Below are 21,387 nucleotides of genomic sequence, written 5' to 3'. Positions count from 1 at the left end.
AATATTGTTATTGTGCCACATAAGTTAATTAAACAAAAACAAACTGGTGTTTGTTGATTGCATAAGTATTCCCCCCCCCCCCCCGAAGTCAACACTTGGTAGAAGCACCTTTGGCAGCAATTGCAGCTGTGAGCTTTTGGGGTTAAGTCTCTGTCAGCTTTGCACATCTGAATCCTGCAATTTTTGCCCATTCTTCTTGGCAAAATTGCTCAAGCTCTGTCAGGTTGGATGGGGACCATTGGTGAACATCAATTTTCAAGTCTTGCCACAGATTCTCAATCGGATTGAGGTCTGGGCTTTGACTAGGCCATTCTAAGACATTCAGGTTCTTGTTTTTAAACCACTCCAGTGTAAGTTTGGCTGTGTGTTTAGGGTCACTGTCCTGCTGGAAGGTGAACCTCCACCTCAGTCCCAGGTCCCATGCAGACTGAAACAGGTTTTTCTCTAGAATTGCCCCGTATTTGGCTTCATCCATCTTGCCTTCAATCCTGGCCAGTTTCCCAGTCCCTGCCAATGAAAAACATCCCCACAACATGATGCTGCTACCACCATGCTTCACCGTGAGGATGATGTTCTCAGGGTGATTAGCACTGTTGGCTTTGTGCCACACATAGCATTTTGTGGTAAGGCAAAAAAGTTCAGTTTTGGTCGCATCAGATCAGAGAACATTTTTCCACATGTTTGCTGTGTCTCCCACATGCCCTTTGGCAAAATCCAAATGGGATTTGATTTTTTTTTCCAGCAATAGCTTCTTTCTCGCCACTCTTCCATAAAGCCCAGCTTTGTGGAGGGTCTGGGTGATAGTTGTCCCATGGATGGTTTCTCCCATCTCAGCTCCTCCAGAGTTACCATTGGCCTCTTGGTTGCTTCTCTGATTAATGTCCTCCTTAGCCAGTCACTGAGTTTTGACGGACGGCCTTCTCTAGGCAGAGTCACAGTTGTGGCATATCCTTTCCATTTTGTAATAATGGATTTAACATTGCTTGTTTTGATAGCTCCTTGGTCTTCATGATGCTCTTTGGATATGCTTTCCAACAAACTCTGAGGCCTTCACAGAAGGTGCCTCTACCCAATTTTGAGGAATCCCCTTTTCCCTTAGCCCCCTTCACCACAACCCATGCGTGATAGCTGGTTGGCCCATGTGTGAACAGAATGCTGGACTAGATAGTGTCAGGAGTGCCCTAGCTGCCTCTTACAGTCCCCTCCAATAGCCAACTCAAGACACAGATGAAAAGGATTCTTTCTAAGGCTTTATTCCTTTTACAACTTAATGACTCTTTCAGATGCTAATCACCAGTGACTAAGCAAGGAACTGCACTGGGGTAGTTAGCAGAGTAGCCTAAGCTCCAGGTAAGGCAGTTGGTCCCCGTTTGAAGGGGGAGGGCGGGAAGACTCTGAACTTACGGGCTATGGGGAGGTCCTCCCTCTTACCCTTGGGTCCTTGGGACGCGACCGTTGTTTTAGCGCCATGCGAGCAGAGCGCCTCCTCTCGGTGCCCTCCATCTGGTGCCTCATCCAGCAAGGACCCATCCCCCGCTCTCTCTTTGCCAGGTTCACCATCTCTCTCAGGAATGCAGGCAGGAGGAATCTCTCCCTGCCGCTGTGCCTGTGAAAGGTGAGCAAGCTCCTCTCCCACGGGTTGTGGCTCTTCCTCAGAATCAGAACTGCTCTGGGGCTCTATGGGCTCAGTTTCCACCCTGACAGATATCGCTCTGATGTTCTTATGAACTTCAACTCCCATCAGCCCCAGCCATCATGGCCAATATTCAGAAATGCTGGGGGTTATAGTCCAAAACATCTGGAGGGTACCAGGTTGGACAAGGCTGTCCTAAGTTAACAAACATGCTGAAATGCAGGTGGGAGCCTCAGATATGTAGCTTGCTTGGTAGTATTCACTTTTATTTTCCATCTGAGAATAAAAAGAGCTTGTAGTCACTGCATGCTCTGAATCGGGGGAAAGCAACGTAAGACTTGTGACCTGCTGAGGTCACATTATATCAGAATATGGCTGTGCAGATAAGGCGGGGGGGGGGAGGCTTGGTGAGTTATACGTGTCCTTTAACATGTATAAGGGCAAGATTCATTTAAATGCATTGAGAAATAAAGGATTGCTCCACTAATCCTCAGTACTGAGTTGTCATTAAGTGTATTTTCTATCAGAGTAAGTTGTTGGAGAAGGAGCTCAAACTTCCCCATAAAATTGTTCTTGCATCTCCATAGAATCCTGCTTCATTAATTGAGAAATATTTATTCCTCTGCCTTGAACCCTAAACACTTAGTAGAAATACTTCAGCTTGGTCAAGGTATGATTACCAACCTCTATTGTGAGTCTTTTAAATTTCTACCCTTCATAGTTGTGTAACCATGTAACTGAAAATGTGATGGAAGGTGTGTTGAAGTTTGAGAAATCAAGCAGCAATTCAAAGGCGTCCAAGATACTATGTGCCTAATAATATTGCTAAGAATATTTATCGCATGATTTCATAGTCTGTTGTGACATGAATATTATTTATTTTGAAAGTTTTGCACTGGCATTAGTGTGGTTTTGTTCACTATTAATGGTGAAAAATCTTAGTAATTCCTAGGCTCACAACATTATAGTCACACTTCTAAATTCTACTCTTTTCTATTATTGCAATCCATTAGTTCATTTTATATAATTTGGGAAGTTTAGAGATTTGGAGAGTTGAAATCAACAGCACAGTGTTTACAGAATAAAACTGTAAAACTCTGTAAAACCTCTCATACAGTATCAAATGCAATACACCAAAGTTGTAACAAAGACATTGTACAGATCAGTGTTTTCATATTACTTTATCCAAAGACCACATCTTCTTAGCAATGCAAACATGTGATGGATACCATAAAATATTTCTATCGCTTATTTGAGTATTTGTGTGTGTGTCCACTTTTATTTCAGCTGTCGGACCAGTAATAGAAAGAGCTTGATTGTAACCTCCAGCACATCTCCAACACTTCCACGGCCACATTCTCCACTCCACGGCCATGCAGGTAATGGAAAATATGATCTATCTGTTAATCGTTGTTTGACAGAGTTGCTATGTTTTCATTATACTGGACATCTGTTTTTGAAGTGAAATTAGTCTTTGTGACTATACGGAGTGAAAGCTTATTAATAATGTGTGTCCTTAATTTTGGCAACAAACAGGAATAGGATCTCTCTGTTGCCTGTTGCTTGGGCATTACGGCATAATGCAGTTAATCACCCCTTTATTTGGTGGACTGGAGTTCTTAGTTGCACAACTTTTTAAAAATAGTCCCAAGTTTAATTTGTGTGGAAGACTTTTTATATTGCGAACATGTTTCTTTTCTGTCACCTTTTGCCCTGCCTCTTTTACTGTAGGAGAAGGTTTCCTGTTCCTTGTTCCCTATTCCCTTGTGCTGTTCTGCACCAAATCCTTCTAAAACATATTGGGCAGTATCCAGTACTGCTGCTCTGCTCCCATCATTTCTGTTGTGCTCATGAGACTCGCTGTGAGTGCAAGAGGAACTTGTGCTTCTGACAGCAACCCTGGAAATAAGCGGAAATATTTGTTTCCAGATTGGGACAGGTCAGCTGAGCTCTGTTCTGCAACTCTGCTGACCTCCCCCATTACAGAAACGAGCATTTCACTTATTTCTGATTGCTGCATGATCCGCTAGCATTACATTGCACTAGCAGTGGATCCTGCTAGTACATGGGCATCATTGGTTCCTGACCATTGCCCGTAGAAGACCAGATCAGTCCAGTGAACTCTCTGCCTTTATTCTGTAATTAGGATATAAACTTCTTGTATCTCAGCAACTGAAACTCATAGAAAACAACTGGACCGGATGGTGCTGTACATACCTCCATTATTAGAACTGCACTAACTGTGGAATCCCCTTCATGGATCACTGCCTTGTTGTGGCGAAGGGGCTTGCGTAACTCAGTGAAGCCATAAGCTATGCCGTGCAGGGCCACCCAAGACGGACAGGTCATGGCGGAGAGTTCTGACAAAATGTGGTCCACTGGAGAAGGAAATGGCAACCCACTCCAGTATTCTTGCCAAGAAAACCCCATGGAACGTAGCACAAGGCTAAAAGATATGACACCAGAAGATGAGCCCCTCAGGTCGGAAGGTGTCCAATATACTACTGGGGAAGAGGAGAGGGAATTTCCAAGTAGCGCCAGAAAGAGTGAAGCGGCTGGGCCAAAGCCGAAAGGACACTCAGCTGTGGATGTGTCTGGTGGTGAAAAGACAATCCGATGCTGTAAAGAACAATATTGTTTAGGAACCTGGAATGTCAGATCAGTGAATCAAGGTAAGCTGGAGGTGGTCAAACATGAGATGGCAAGATTGAACATCGACATCTTGGGAATTAGCGAACTAAAATGGACAGGCATGGGCAAATTTAATTCAGGTGACCATTACATCTACTACAGTGGGCAAGAATCCCTTAGAAGAAATGGAGTAGCACTCATAGTCAACAAAAGGGTGGGAAAAGCAGTATTGGGGTACAATCTCAAAAATGATAGAATGATCTCAGTACGAATCCAAGGCAAACCATTCAACATCACAGTAATTCAAGTCTATGCCCCAACCACTGAGGCCGAAGAAGCTGAGGTTGATCGGTTCTATGAAGACCTACAACACCTTCTAGAACTAACACCAAAAAAATATGTCCTGTTCATCATCGGGGATTGGAACGCTAAAGTAGGAAGTCAAGAAATCACCGGTATAACAGGCAAGCATGGCCTTGGTGTAGAAAATGAAGCAGGACGAAGGCTAATAGAGTTTTGCCAAGAGAACACGGTGATCATAGCAAACTCTCTTTTCCAGCAGCACAAGAGGCGACTCTACACATGGACATCACCAGATGGTCAATATGAAATCAGATTGATTATGTCCTTTGCAGCCAAAGATGGAGAAGCTCTATACAGTCAGTCAAAACAAGACCTGGAGCTGACTGTGGCTCAGATCATGAGCTTCTTGTTGCAAAATTTCGGCTTAAATTGAAGAACGTAGGGAAAACCACTAAACCATTCAGGTATGACTGAAATCATATCCCTTATGAATATACAGTGGAGGTGAGGAATAGATTTCAGGGATTAGACCTGATAGACAGAGTGCCTGAGGAACTATGGACGGAGGTCCGTAAAACTGTTCAGGAGGCAGCAACTCAATCCATCCCAAAGAAAAAGAAATGCAAGAAAGCCAAGTGTCTGTCTGATGAGGCTTGACAAGTAGCTGAGGAAAGAAAGGAAGCGAAAAGCAAGGGAGAAAGGGGAAGATATATCCAAATGAATGCAGAGTTCCAGAGAATAGCAAGGAGAGACAGGAAGGCCTTCTTAAATGAACAATGCAAAGCAATTGAGGAAAACAATAGAATGGGAAAGACTAGAGATCTCTTCAAGAAAATTGGAGATCTCAAGGGAACGTTTTGTGCAAAGACGGGGAAGATAAAGGACAAAGAAGGCAGGGACCTAACAGAAGCAGATGAGATTAAGAAGAGGTGGAAAGAATACACAGAAGAACTATACAGGAAAGATCTGAATGTCCCTGATAGCCATGAGAGTGCGGTCACTGAACTTGAGCCGGACATCTCGAGAGTGAAGTCAAGTGGGCCTTAGGAAGCATTAGTAACAACAAAGCTAGTGGAGATGACAGTATTCCAGCTGAGCTATTTAAAATCCTAAAAGATGATGCTGTTAAAGTGCTGCACTCAATATGCCAACAAATTTGGAATACTCAACAGGTCAGTTTACATTCCAATTCCAAAGAAGGGCAACGCCAAAGAGTGTTCAAACTGCCGCACAATTGCTCTCATTTCACATGCCAGCAAGGTGATGCTCAAAATCCTACAAGCTAGGCTTCAGCAGCATGTGAACCAAGAACTACCGGAAGAACAAGCTGGGTTTCGAAGAGGCAGAGGAACTAGAGATCAAATCGCCAACATTCGCTGCATCATGGAGAAAGCAAGAGAATTCCAGAAAAACATCTATTTCTGCTTCATTGACTACACTAAAGCCTTTGATTGTGTGGATCACAACAAACTGTGGCAAATTCTGAAAGAGATGGGAGTACCAGACCACCTTACCTGTGTCCTGAGAAACCTGTACGAGGGACAAGAAGCAACAGTAAGAACCGGACATGGAACAACTGAGTGGTTCAAAATTGGGAAAGGAGTACGACAAGGCTGCATATTGTCACCCCGCTTATTTAACTTATATGCAGAGTACATCATGAGAAACGCCGGGTTGGATGAATCACAGGTCGGAATTAAGATTGCCGGGAGAATTATCAACAACCTCAGATACACAGATGATACCACCCTAATGGCAGAAAGCGAAGAGGATCTAAAGAGCCTCTTGTTGAGGGTGAAAGTGGAGAGTGCAAAGGTGGTTTGAAACTCAACATTAAAAAAATGAAGATCATGGCATCTGGCCCCATCACTTCCTTGCATATAGAAGGGGAAGAAATGGAAGCAGTGACAGATTTTACTTTCTTGGGCTCCAAGATCACCGCAGACGGTGACTGGAGCCATGAAATTGAAAGACGCTTGCTCCTTGGGAGGAAAGCTATGGCAAACCTAGACAGCATGGTAAGAAGCAGAGACATCACCTTGCCAACAAAGGTCCGTCTAATCAAAGCTATGGTTTTCCCAGTAGTAATGTTTGGCTGTGAGAGCTGGACTATAAGGAAGGCTGAGCGCCGAAGAATTGCTGCTTTCGAACTGTGGTGCTGGAGAAGACTCTGACGAGTCCCCTGGACTGCAAGGAGGTCAAATCAGTCAATCCTAAAGGAAATCAACCCTGAGTGCTCATTGGAAGGACAGATACTGAAGCTGAAGCTGAAATATTTTGGCCACCTAATGCGAAGAGAAAACTCCCTGGAAAAGACCCTGATGCTGGGAAAGATTGAAGGCAAAAGGAGAAGGGGACGGCAGAGGATGAGATGGCTAGATAGCATCACTGATGCAATGAATATGAACTTGAGCATGCTCTGGGAGAGAGCGCAGTACAGGAAGGCCTGGCGTGCTATGGTCCATGAGGTCACGAAGAGTCGGACACGACTGAACAACAAACTGTGGAATCCCAGTCACGCTGGTTGCAGGCCATTTTACGTTGCAAAATTATCACAGCAAGCCATCAAGAGAGAGACCAGTTCCCTTTCAGGGTCAGATCGTAATAAACCCTTCACCTGAAACAGCTCTGCTGTTACTAATTCTGTTCTAGGATGTTGAGATACTTTGATACTGAGCATTTTAAAGACTGAAAGAGGAAGTACTTTTACCATATTATCTCTGCTATCATGTATGCATAATATATCCAAATAAACATGCCTCCTACGAAGCTTTTCCAAGAGTAAAGTATGATGCCTACAGTTGAGAGAAAAATTATGTGTGATTTGTCATTGGCTTCATTTAACATGCAACAGTAACCCTGCTTTGGTGATGCTACATGGGCAAGCAGCAGAGAGCTTGCTCACTCCCCTTTCTTTCTTCTCTTTGTGCACAGTGATCTCTTAACTGATCAGATTTCTCAGCAAACCATAAAAGAGACAAGTGGGGAGAGGGAAAGAAGGAGAGATGCAGAGCAAAAGAGAGATAAGGCATGGGGGTGGGGGAGAAGAGGGTAGATAAAGTGTTACTTTGGCCCTGCCCTTTTTGGGGTCTAGCCCTGCCCACCGCTGGCATGTGTTTCTCTGCCCCCAAGGTTATGTACAAACAAATGCAACCATTGGTCTGAAAAAGGTTTCTTACCCCTCCTCTACCTCATACAGTTAAGAAAGATGATGTCTCCCTTTCTGGAGATGCTGACCCAGACAGCCCTGGTAGTCTATTCTAAACTTTGGCATTGATCCAGTCCTGCTGGGGAACTCCAGATGCTATAATTATCCTGCCAAGAAGTATGAATAGAATTTAAGCACATGCTGAAAACAGTGGGTATTGTTGGCTTCCACATTATTAGTAAAATGCTACAATTCATTATGTTCAAAGTTTTCTTCATACTAGATGACAGTGTATCCCCTGTATCTTCTTTGCACAGAAATACTGAAGAAATCCTTAAGAGAAAATTGGTAGAAGTTCAACTACAATGAGCCATCTGCTTCTCTGATTCAAGAGCCCCTTATCTTACATGGCTGATATCCAAGCAAAGTCTTCCTTAAGTTCTCCAAGGAGAGTTTAAATGGTTGCCTGTTGCCAGAATTAGCATCAGTATTTCAGAATTCTAAGAAAACCTCTTCTAAAGACAGGATCCTATAGCTGAAAAGTTTTAAAGTAATTTTTCCTTTAAGTATATCTCCAGCAGTTTCAATCGACATCTCAACAACCATTTCCTTGGAAGTAACAACCAAGCATGTGTGTGTGTGAGAGAGAAATCAGTAATAGTTAAGTTTTCAAATGCATTTACTGTTATATGGATGTCTTCATGGCACAGATTCTTATCAAAGTAGTGTTGTAAATAATTGCTGAAACTGCTAAAGTAAAAGAATAATGGGGAACAGCATCAGTAAGGGGCAGAAATAAGAGGCAGCAACCTTGAAAGGTGCTAATAAACAGTTTATTTAAATCAGGACCAACTCCAGGTTTGAAGGGGCTCTGAGCAAAGTGCAGTCTATTTGGCATCCCTCCTCAATCACTAGGCCCTTGCCGTGTTACCAGGCAGCATGGCTCCAATCAGTGACATAGCACTGCAGGAAATTAAAATGATGGCTCAACTCAACCACCCGGTGCTGCTTGAAGTGCTGGGCTGGATTGTTTTTTTTAAAGGGCAGGAATCAGCGGTTGACGTGGCTGCGGCTCTAGGGCTCTGGCAGTTGCTGAAGTATGCTGGGTACTGATGCCAGCAATAAACTAAAAAAATAACTCTACATTTTTTCAGTAAGCAATCCTTCTTCAGGAGTAATCAGAATGATTTAATCCTGTCATAAAAGTAGTGTGCCTTATGCTGCTTCCTAAACTAGAGAAGATTATCTAAAACTCATTTATCTTCAATAGTTTATTTCAGTAAATTGTTTCCTAGCACCTTTTGAGGTCTGCTTACTTTTTTCAAACAGCTTAAAACCACCTGAGTAACTAGTGGGGATCCTTTCTATTTACTTATGCTAGCCCGCTTGTAGTATTTTACAGGTTCTACTGGACGTACATAACTATTCATCCAAGCAGTTAAGGAGCATACCTGCCATCTTCCCTGTAATAGTATTTCTTATACACAAGTAGTATTCTACATAAGTAGTGAACTGAGAGAATATTTTAAGATAGCAGTCAGTATTTTCTGCCCTCACATCATCCCTGGAAACAGAAGGATCTTGTCTTATCAGACACTGAAATCAATTGCTGGAATTTCCAGCAGAGTTGAGGAACTGGGATGAACAAAGAATGTTATTTCTCTCGCTAGCGCAGCTTTCTCCAACTTGGCAGTATCCATATATGTTGGACTACAACTCCCATCATCTGCAGCAAGCATCTTTGGATGTTGTTCCAAAGGGCCAATTGGCTCCCTAATTGGTTTTCTGCTTCTGATGTATTTAAATTATATTTTATTGTTTTTAACATTATTAGTGATATGCTCCTCAAAAACTTTTTTTGCCTCCTTTATGGTTTGCATCCATTTCTTTTGTAAAAGTTTTTGTTCCTTTTTGTTCTCCTCAATTGGGTAAGGCTTCCATTTTCTAAAGGCAGCTTTCTTTTCTCTAATAGCTTCCTTCACACTGCTCATTAACCATGCTGGTGGCCTCTTGGACTTGGTGGTACCTTTCCTGATGTGCAGTATACATTCTAGCTGAGCTTCTAGTAATGTGGTTTTGAATAACCCCCTCAACTTCCTTTTTTCTAATCCTCTCATTTTAGAGAAGTTTCTTGTTTTGAAGTAAAATGTGAGTGTGTTGGACTTCCGTGGCAATTTTTCACTTACATATAAATTAAATTTGATAGCACTGTGTTCACGGTTTCCAGTCGGTTCAACAACACTTACATCTTGTAGTAAGTCTTGGAGACTTAGGATTACGTCCAGGATCACCTCCTCTGGTCAGTTCCATGACCAGCTGTTCTAGGGCCCAGTCTTTTACAGTATCTAGACATTTTTATCTCTTTGTTGTGACTGGAACATGCATTTATCCAGTCAGTGTGGGGGGTAATTGAAGTTGTTCATTGCTACAACATTGTCTCGTTTGGCTGCCTCCCTGATTTTGTTCTCCATCTCAAGATCACCCTGAGCATTTTGGTCAGGCATATCCTCAGATTAGGGGCCTGCTATTGTCTCCCACAGCAATTATGTTGAGAAGTCTGGCCCTTTTGAGGTCTCTAATTTGTTTGACATCCTGCCCGCTTTGATGTACAGAGCAACACCATCCCAGTCATTCCTATAGAGTTTGTGACCAGAGATGACCGTACCCCACTGGTTTGCTCTACTCTACTAGGTTTCTGTTATGCCCACTAATCTATGTTTTCCTTTAAAACCAAGCACTATAACTCTCCCTTCTTGGCTCAGAGGCTTCTAGCATTAGTATAGAATCACCTGTACACAGTGTCCCTCTCCTGATGTCTCTGGTGTCTGCATTTTCCCCTTTCACCTCTTTGACTGGCTGTCATGTTTTACTATATGCTCATGGCTATTTCCACCCTATCCCTATTTGTGCAGTCAAAAACATTTCTCTTCCATCTGCTAGGAATGAATCAGCCCCAACAGGAAGTTCCCCAGCTCCTGTTCTTTTTTCCCCAGGGGTCAATCTAAAAACTGCTCTGTCACCTTTTTGATGTTAAGCTCCAGCAGTTTTGTTCTATTCTCCTTCAAGTAACGCCCATCCATTTTGTACAGGCCCAGTTTGTCCCAGAACATTGCCCAGTGCCTAACAAATCTAAATCCCTCCTCCCTACACCACCGGCTCATCCACACATTGAGACTCCTCAGCTTTGCTAGTCTACCTGGCCCCTGTATGTGGAATGGGTAGCATTTCAAAGAAAGCTACCTTGGATGTTCTGGTTTTCATTCTACCTAGCATTCTAAATTTGGCTTCTAGAACCTCATAACTACATAGTCTTATGTCACTGGTGCTGACTTGCACCATGACTGCCAACTCCACCCCAGCACTAGCTACCAGGCTGTCTAGATAATGCATAATATCTGCATCTTTTGCACTATGCAAACAATGCACTATGCAGTCTAACTCCCATCAGAAACCCAGCTGTCTGTATCTCTAATAATTGAATCACCGACTACTAAATAAATAAATAAAACTTTTATTTACCAAAACTTTAGTTTTGGTAAAAAAAAAAAAGTAGTTTTATTTACACTCTCACACACATTGTTTAGGATGCCTAAATGCAGCTTGTGACTGGATGAAAGCCTATGACTACGATATGGAGGGTTGAATTTTTTCTAGTGAGCAATCAAATATACTCAGACTAAAATTATTTACTAGCAGAAGACAGGGAAGAATTGATTATCCTGGCTGCCTCACCCTGTTGCTAAACTCCCACAGATATTTAACTCTTTTTACCTTGAAGTTTTGTCACTGTGGCTGCAATGCTTCATCCCTGGGCCTCCTTCTTGCACTCCCTTCTAATGTTTACCCTAATAGTATTAATTATTGTTCATAAATATGTGGGTGTATTAATAATATATGGGTATTGTTTTATTACACTACCTATATATATATATCCATATGATTGCAAACATTTTCCTATTACCCTAATTAGTAGTAGTGGATTAGCTTGACCTTAAATTTCAATTTTCAATTTTTTATCTGTGCATAGTATAAGCCAGCTTATTAAAGATTCACTCTATTAATTTGAAATTCACAATATGCATTTTCCTGAGAATGTGATATCTGATTTAAAAATAACAGGATTTGAGAGGTTCATGAAGAGTAGCATGAAGTTTGAATGATGAGCGACACTACTTCCAAGGTTTTATTTCCACCCCCCCTCCATATGTCAAACATTGCAATTGAGTTTGAGTATATTTGATTGCTCACTAGAAAAAATGCAACCCTCCATATCGTAGTCATAGGCTTTCACCCAGTCACAAGCTGCATTTAGGCATCCTAAACAATGTGTGTGAGAGTGTAAATAAAACTATTTTTTTTTCTTTACCAAAACTAAAGTTTTGGTAAATAAGTTTTATTTATTTATTTATTTAGGAGTTGCAAGGCGCCTAAATATTCATTGGCCAGCTTTCTGAGCTAGTGCCACCCATAGTTCTGCTTTCACTTTATTCCCCCCTCCCCCCTGTTATAAAGCTTAAGAAAAGTGAGTATTTCACCCTTGAAAACAGACACCTTGAAAGTAAATGACCTGCCTGGTCATGAGCAATGCTGCATATATTAAAAATGATGTAATCTATGATGATCATTAATAGCAGTGAAATTGTATAGCCTGCACCCTATCTGTCTTATCTATCTATCTATCTATCTATCTATCTATCTATCTATCTATTTCTATCCCGGCCTTTTTCCTCCTTAAGGAACCCAAGGCGGTATACATAATCCTCTTCTTTCATTTTATCCTCATAACAACAACCCTGTGAGGTGGCTTGGGCTGAGAGTCTGTGACTGGCCCAAAGTCACCCAGTGAGCTTCCGTGGTTGACTAGGGACTAGAACCTGGATCTCCCGACTCCCAGTCCAACACTCTAGCCAACATATGCCCATGGATGCACTGATGCTCACAACGACCCCTTCATCACCCCCCTCACCACGCTGCGCACCAACTCCACCAGCCACATTTTTGTGCTCCTGCCACTTCTCTCTATCTCTGTGGTTCCAGAAAACGGGAAGTTGGCACATTGGGAAACTCCGTTTCCTTGGTGTTAAGCAGCTGGGGGAGGAGGTGGAGGAAAAGCAGCGGCAGCAGGCAGAGGAGGAAAGGTGGTGGTGGGAAATGTAGTGACAGCAGGGAGGAAATCTGGAGGAGGAGGCAGAAATGGTGGCAAAAGAAAGTGTCAGTAGGCAACAGAAGGGGGATAGAAAGAAGAAAGGAGTGGTGGCAGTGGGGGGGGATTCCGGAGGAGGAGGAAGAGGGGCAAGAAAAGAGAGAATGCAAGCAGGGCCAGCATCAAGACTAGGCATGATTCGGCACCTGCCAAGGCCCCACAACCCAGCAGGGGCTCACTGACAGGAACACCCTGGAGTTGCTCCTCTTCTTCACCATTACAACCTTCATGTTCACCTTCCTCTTGCTGTGGCCCAGACAACATGTTGGTGGGAAGGAGTAGCAGCAGATGCCACTGTGTGTTTGCTCACTGGCTGTCTGGAAGCAGGCAAGCAAGCAAGCAGTAGAAGTGATGAGAAAGAGGAGGAGGAGCAATAGCAGCTGGTGACTCACTGGTAGACTCACTGGGGGAGAGAAGGTAGACTCACTGAGGGAGGGGGGTCATTGAGGGCGACTTGCCGAAGGGCCTTCAAAAACCTGGAGCTGGCCTTAAATGCAAGCAGAGAGGGGGCAAGAAAAGAAAGAATCCAGGCTAGGTTGGATTAAGAAAAGAGAGAATCCTGAAATAAATGCCAAAGGGCCCAAACAACCATGGGACAAATGCACCCTCAGGCCCTCCAAAAATGGCAAATGTGCCTCTGGGCCCGAAGAGTTTGCCTACGCCTGCCCTATAGTGTTCTTCAACACAAGTAATGTTACATGGGTGTTACATTGTTCATAACAACTTTACGTTGCAAATTCATTAGATAAGTGTTTGATCATTTTCTCAGCAATTTATACACAAGACATCTGTTTCTAATTTATATTTTGTGCATTTTTTAAAAAAAGATTATTCAAATAAATTCTTCACATGTGGTACTAAGCTACAATTCTTAAATTCCCCTTTCCCCTGCCATTTTCAGTGTTTCACTTTGATGAGTAGAGTAGGACTACTAATGGTTTTTCATCTTAAGCTGAGAAATACCCCAATTGGGATCTAATTAAAATTCCAGAGTCTGGAAATAAATATGCCACTCAAACCCCATCAGGCTGTTGCTGAGGAGTCAGAGGTTGCTACCAGATTGAGTGCTGAGCTGCATGGGTTTGCAGCTTGTTTCATTTGTTCAGTCAGACAATGTATGTTGATGTCGCCTGCAAGGGGAGTGGGTAGGGGTCTGGTCAGTTATCCCCTCTGAAGAAAGACTGCTCCTGGACTGGTGGTGGGTTCCAGCATCTGACAGAGAAGCAAACTGAGTGCTTTGGAGTCCCGCCCATCAAACTGGAGGTCCAGTGGAGGAATAGCTGAGCAGGGAGAGGGAAAAGGGAGACACAAGAAATGAAGGAGTGGATAAGTGAGATGGAAGGAAAGGAGAGAAGAAATAAAACGTTGTCCACTGGGGAGAAAGTATACAAGGTGAACAAGGCAAGGTGAGAAAGTCAGGAGAAAAGAGTGGGGAAGGAGAGAAGCTGAAGAAGTGTCATAGTGGTGCCTGGCTGACCTTCCAAGTAGGTGATGAGGCAGCCAGTGTGGAAGAGGATGAGCTAGCTCCACCTAAATGAGAATACTTGGCTGTGCGCCCTTAACCACAATTAATGAACCCTTCCCAGAGAGCCTCATCCTCCACTCTGAGTAACTCATCTCAGTTAGAAGGGAGAGAGGTTTATTCGTTATTGTAAAGGAGGCCAGGGCTCAACCAGCCACCCTTCACCTGCTCCCACCACCTCCTCAGCCCTACTTTTACCAAGCATGAGAGGAATTCTCCAATCTCTCCAGCCCTTTTGGAGAAAACAGTAGCCACTGAATTTAGCACTGAATGGAAAGGAATAGCAGCATCAAAGTTTGAGGTAGAAGTTTATAAATTAGGGGTGAGGGAACGGGAAGAACAATAAAACATGATACAAAGAGGAATACCCAAGAACCAATTCCCCGGTTGGAAACCCAACATAGGCTAAAATAATAAACGCTACCTGGCCTAACTACTTACATACCAAAGTAGGATCTTTTGTCTTTGCCAACATACGGGAACCTTCCACCCAGACCAGATGAAAAACCAAAGGACAAAGGATGGAGACCCTCCTATCTGTTTTATAGTATTTCCCACCCAGCTTCCAACTTCTTTGCCCCCCTCCCTCCTCCCAAGGAGGATGAGATGGCATTTTCACACCTTCCCAGCTGGGCTGGTCCTTTGGCAGGCCGAGATGGATAACTGCCTAGAATTGAGATAAGAACTCAGACTAGCACCTCCAGCCTTGAGCCATTCCAGTCTCCTTGCTAGCCCCAGGTGTCTGGGGTTGCAAATCTTCTTCATTGAATCCTACTACTCTCTCCAGTAAAACAATAATATACTGACTAAAAGAAATGCCTTACTCAGTTAATGCTTACCTACCACGACCTCTCTACCAACTAGGCCATCTCCTTTACACTCATTTCTCACTAAAAATCCGATCTTCTCAAGGGTTTATTGTCTGAAACTAGAGAGGGGCTTATACTTCCCTGCAAACAGGTGACAGAAGTCCTTCCTTACCTTGAATGTTAACACAAATGAAGCTAATTTCCCTATATCCAGTGAATGAAGAATGTATAATTTGCATGTCGTTAATTACTAAGGCTGAATAAAAGCCATTTTTTCATTGTTTGCCCTGAGGCCCTGTTACAATTGCTTAAAATGTAAGTCTTCTAATGAAAGTTGACACAACTTGAAGTATCCCCAACCTTTTTAGGCCCATGAGCACATTCAGAATTTTGAGAGAATGTCATGAGAGCCATGACAAAATGGCTGCCACCAGCGAGGCATTCCCATTTACGAAATGGCTGCTGTGCCATATACAGACCTAGAGAAAGGCAATGCACAGACTGGGGGAGGAACAGAAAAACAAACATACATAGGGGATGGAGAGGAGGGAAAAACAACACACAGACACACACAGAGGATGGGGGGAAAACAAGACATACACATACACATGCACATGCACACACAGAGAATGGGGATGGGGAAACTACAGACACACGCAGACCCAGCGAGGCTGGGGAAACACACACACACACACACCTGAGAAAGGTGAAAAAGCCCCACAGACATACTCTGCTCTTTCCCTTCATTTTCCTTCCTTTCCCCTCATGTCACTCCACTTGCACCTTCCCCATAAGCTTCTTGCTTGCTTGCTTGCTTGCTTGCTTGCTTGCTCTCTCTCTCTCTCTCTCTCTCTCTCTCTCCTTCCTTCCTTCCTTCAGTTTAAAACATTTTCTCATGGGGCATTCCATTCTGGTTGCTTCAGCCTTTCTATTTCAGCCTTCCTCTGTCACCTCTGTATTTTTCCAGGCTGGATTGGCTGCTCGGGTACTAATCCCAGCCTGGAAAAGGAGATAGTGTTGAAAGAGGAAGTGGGAGAGACACTCTTCTCATTTCCTCTCACCTCTTTGTACTTTACGAGGCAATGAGATTTTGTAGGCACTGAGGGAGGTCTGCACGGGTACTATTGTGCCCATGGCACTTTGTTGGGGATCTTAGCATAGATGTTTCTTACTACAAAAGCAAGGAATCATATTTTGAAGGTGATTATTGGGAGCTGAATAGACAGACCACAGGAAGTACTTGTTTACACATTACATAGTTAAACTATGGAATTTGCTACTACAAGATGTGGTAGCCAAATTTAACGGTGCTAAAAGGGGATTAGACAAATTCATAGAGGATTGGTTATCAATGGCTATTAGTCATGATGGCTGTATATTACTTCCAGATTCAGATGCTGTATGCTATTGTGCTCACTTCCTGCTTGTGGGCTTTCCATAGCCATCTGGTTTCCTACTGTGGGAATAGGATTTGGTCTGATCCAGCAGAGCTCTTCTTACATGTTTATGTTACAATGAACTGGTATCCTGATGCCAATTTTTCAGAATGTCGCGCTACTTTTAATCCCAAGTTCAAATAAATGTATTTATATTTGCAGCTGTAGAAACAATGAAAGATCAGCTCCTTTTGATTGACATAGAATAAAAATAGACATGAAAAAATCATTATTGGCAACTGCACATGCAAGTCTCAAGCACTCGTACAGCATATCAGATGCTCATCAAATATGGTAACAGAAATGGTAGATAGTGAATGCAGAATAAATGTCATTTTTTGTACTTTTTTGAACAGGTGGAAGTCCATTGGATAGTCCCAGAAATTTCTCCCCAAATGCGCCTTCTCACTTTTCCTTTGTTCCTGCCCGTAGGTATGTGCACATGTTTTTGTTCTGCTTAGCATGTGAAAGCTATGTGAGACCATTGGTGTTTTCTGCTGCTTAAAGTAATTTGTACATGAATGTTTGACTGACTCACTAACTCTCAAGAATTATTTGTAACATTGTTTTTGCTAGCTTTCCATCCAGAATTTAAAGCACTGCAAAAAAGCAAAAAAACAATAAAGCCACACACAAGACCTGGTTCACCCAAATGTTTATGCTTTGTGCCTATCTTTAAGAAAATGGTTTCTAGGTTTTTGTGCCTATATTTAAACATATAGGGCAAGAGATTATGAAGTTGCTATCCCTTGTATCCTGCAGTGGAAATGGGGAAGAAAAGAGGGAGCTGGTACATACAGTTTGAATAACAGACCACAGCTTTGTTAGCCATGCTTCTAGTTGGTTTGGCGTGCAGGACTTTGGCTTTAACTTGTCCAAGCTGGCTTGAGGGAGGCAGCTTTCACCCTGGCCCAGCCCAATTGCTGGGTAAAATTAGGAAGAAGAATGGTAGTGGACAGAGGCCCAGTGCAGGTGGGTTCCCATACTCTTAGCCATTTTCTTGGGGATGTGGCTGAAAAACATTTAATTTGCTGGATTCATTTAGGTTTGCCTGTTAGTGAGACCACCTCATTCATGGTTAATGCAGGATGGCCAAACCCACCCACCCCTAAGCTCTAGTCCCTGCCCAAAGCAAAACTGTCATGGGAGGTGGGCAGCTTGAGAACTTACCTAACTCTACCACCATACTAAGATGGTTGCAGTTCTCAAACAAGGCAATTGTTATTGCCTTTTTCAAACAGCTAAATGCTGTATGTCTGGAACTACTCAGGGCTGAAATGCAATATATTGTGTTGTCACATTGTGCCTCTGTCTGCCCTCTTCAGGGAAGTATCACATGTCTTGTTCACTATCTGCATTGTTATTTCTACCCTTCTTGATACCTTCACATGTCATGGAGCTCCATAAATGTGGGAGCTGCCATAAAGTATGTTGAATGATACAGAATGTTAGAATGTTGGCAACAAAGGAAAGCAGATTATGCATTGTTTTTCCAAGAAAGTGAGAATGCTTTGTGGAGGAAGTTATGCATTCTTTGTTTGATTTCAACAAATGGACTTACAAGATGGAAGTAAATAGTTAAGACTTGCCCTTAGTGAATAATGAGAATTATTTATTTTCACAGTTGATTATTTTAACATGCTATTGACAAAGATTTAACAAAAAAAGTGTAATGCTCAGTTAAACTTTTCATATGAGGAAAATAAAATCAGTTTGTTTCTACATTCTGATTACCATTTGGAAGGGCCTACAGCAGCCAGATGAAATTGGTTTGAGATAGCCATCTCTGCTTTAAGCACTACCCGTTTAGGAAAATGTTCAGTTCATAAGAGGATCAAGAATGACAAATGCAGAATAAAGCTTGTTACTATCTTTGGACTGGTGGAGAGCAAAATATGGTTGCCAGCCATATGTTTGCAAAAATATGTTTGCAGTTATAGCCATATCTCATTCATAGTATTTTTTGGTTGATTGAAAGCCCGCAATTGAAAATCACAGCAGACGCCTTCATAAATTAAGAGTTCCAGTTTCTAGTACATTTATGTGCACCAAGCTAGAGCCACCATGCTGAAAAGTGGCCTCCAGGTAGCTGGTGGCAATTGGAGCTGTAGTCCAACATACCTGGAGGACACCAGGTTGGGAAATGCTGCTCTAATATTTCACAGCCCTATTGCCTGGAAGCTACCTTGTAAAGAACATAATAACTGAACTTCAGCATCCAAATAGTTCTGACTAAGCCAGACTTTAAAGATACAATTTCTGATGAGAATTCATGAAGAAAAAACAGATAAACTAGTAGCAGATAAATGGTCATTGTGCATAAATTATTCTGATAATTTGTTGTCGTATTGAGATAAAGCAGTATCTTTCAGAATACAAACTACCACCTCTACATTTCACTATTTGTAAAACAGTTCCGACAGCTTACACATATGCTGGTTCAGACAAGTAGTGGTAATCTTGTTAACTTGTATTTGTTATTTAACAGTTGTAGAGCAAAAGGGGACGCTCAGACAGCATTCTCCTAATATAGCTATATGCCATATTCTGGAAAGAGTGGCAGCTTCGAAATCTGAGAAACTGAAAATGCCATTTGCGTAGGGTCTTACAGAAGTTGCCCAGACAGGTGGCCAGCTATGTGTTACACTACAGCCCGCTGTAATACAGTTTTGACATCACCTTCTCCATTGCAAAGTGCCTTCTGGGGGAGATGAAGAGAGTGCTAATTTCTTCCCCTGTCAGTTGCTCCCCCAGCAACATGGTCACACTACTGAGCACTCATTGAGTAAAAGCCACTGACAAGGAAAGTACTTCTTTCCCTCCTGTCTTTTCTGTGATGCAAATTGGTCCCCTTCTGAGGCATTTTGCAATGGAAAAGTAGTTGTCCGGTTCTTTACACACTACTGCAGTATAACATCACACGCCTCTCAGCACAAATACAGTGTGAATACTTAGATTAAAAGGGGAAGATAAACAGGGAATCACTGTACTACTGCTTCTCCTTTTGTGTTTATTTAGTGTCAGTAGTTTGCCAGGTGCTGTGTGGAACTCAGAAAAAATGTAGACCCATCAATCTTGAGTAGTCTTTCTAAAATAGTCACAATACTGGTAACAAAAAATCTATTTAGGTCTCATTGGCTTATTGGTATGGCTATATTTAAAGGCTCCTTATGCAGCATTGCCAAGAGGATTTTCTCCCAGACCTAGGAGTGAAGGCACATGAGACAGCTTGAATAAGGCCACAACCTAACTGACTTGCTTATCTGCAGCAAATTCTGTAGTTACTGGTGTCCTTGGTGAGGCACTAAAGAAAGACCCTGTCTCTTTCTGGTGAAGCCAACATGGATCTGAACCTTAAACAGTCATATCTTGCTCTTGGCCTGTCATAGCCCACACATCTTTAGGGTGAAGAGAAACTGTTAGCACTACCACCCCACTACCTGATAAGCCCTGCAGTGGTAAATCTTGCTGGCCCCAGAGAGCTTCCTGCTTCAGTTGACCCCAAGTTAATATGTTTTCAAAACTTTTGTTCCCCAGCTCTATACTAGGCATGCCACAGGAATGGGCCAGCCCCTTCAACTTGGTACAGCTGCAGCTGTTGCCCCTTGTCTGTCTCATCTGTTTTACACTTCCTGATCCTTATACTAACATCCCATCTCACAAACTTGACATCACTTACCAGCAAACAGATTCAGCTGCTGCTCTGTAACTGTAGGTTCTCCCATCATAGCTCCTGCATTGGATAGCACTGTGTGCTTATTGTCTGTCTTGTCTTTTCAGGGCAAAGTTTCTGTCAGAAAGATCTTGCATTTGTTTAGTCTTAATTTGGGGGGCTGGTATTCGCACACTTTTCTGAATGGATGCTTTCATTGCAACAACCTCTCCTAGATCCTGTTGTTTGACGCTGGCTCTCTCCAGTCTGGCTGCAAGTCTTCTGATACCAGAGGAGTATGGCTGTAGAACAGGCTTTTTAAAAGGAAAGTGTTTAGCTAAGCCAATCATCTTTCTTGGGAGGGGCTTCTTTAGGGTCATACCAGGCTATACAAAGTCACACCAGGCTAACCAAAATATGCTTGAACATATGTGCCAGGAACCCCAAGAATCTGGCTACAGAAAAAAAGGGAGAAGTGAACAAGGCCAATGCCCTTCCAGCCACCCATTGGCTAGGGGGACAATAGCAACTCCACAGTACAAAAATACTTTTAGAGCCTGGTATTATTATCCACAATGATTCTGTGAGTGAGTCTGCCCCTTTTAAGGTTTCTAGTTTGCTTGACATTTTGCCCTTTTTGACATACAGAGGGACAGCTTCTCCAGTATGTCCTTCCCCATCCTTCCTATAGGGTTTGTATCCAGAAATGACCATGTCCTGCTGGTTCTCACCACTCCACCAGATTTCCATTATGCTCACTATATCTACATTCTCCTTTAAAGCCAAGCATTCCAATTCTCTCATCTTGGCTCAGGGGCTTCAAGCAGCGTAGAAACACATACATGGTGTGCTAATGTCTCTGGAATATGCATTTTCTGCTATAGCCTTTAGGCCTCTTTGATTGGCTTTCACGTTTTATCATATGCTCATGGCCTATTTCCACCCCATCCCCATTTGGGCAATCAGAAATATTCTCACCTTCATCCGCTAGGGATGATTTAAGCTGTATTGGATGCTTTCCAACTTCTGTCAGCTTTCCCCCAGGGTTCT

The 21,387-nt window shown here is 42.8% G+C and overlaps 1 protein-coding gene across 2 annotated transcripts in view; it reads left to right on the top strand.

Annotated features, from left to right (window-relative positions):
- MAST2 (microtubule associated serine/threonine kinase 2) overlaps positions 1 to 21,387 on the top strand; it is a 249,236-nt gene that overhangs the window by 159,515 nt on the left and 68,334 nt on the right. For both annotated transcript variants that reach the window (XM_084852639.1, XM_084852640.1), the window contains 2 exons: positions 2,921 to 3,012; positions 17,042 to 17,117. In XM_084852639.1, coding sequence (XP_084708765.1) covers positions 2,921 to 3,012; positions 17,042 to 17,117 — 168 coding nt within the window. The remainder of the gene's footprint in view (positions 1 to 2,920; positions 3,013 to 17,041; positions 17,118 to 21,387) is intronic.

This window comes from Heloderma suspectum, chromosome 4 (assembly GCF_057233095.1).
Source record: "Heloderma suspectum isolate Gila_16-S chromosome 4, 16-S_ref, whole genome shotgun sequence".
Lineage (NCBI taxonomy): Eukaryota > Metazoa > Chordata > Lepidosauria > Squamata > Helodermatidae > Heloderma > Heloderma suspectum.
Note: the sequence above shows the minus strand (reverse complement) of the source record. Positions and strands in the feature narration are given on the sequence as shown.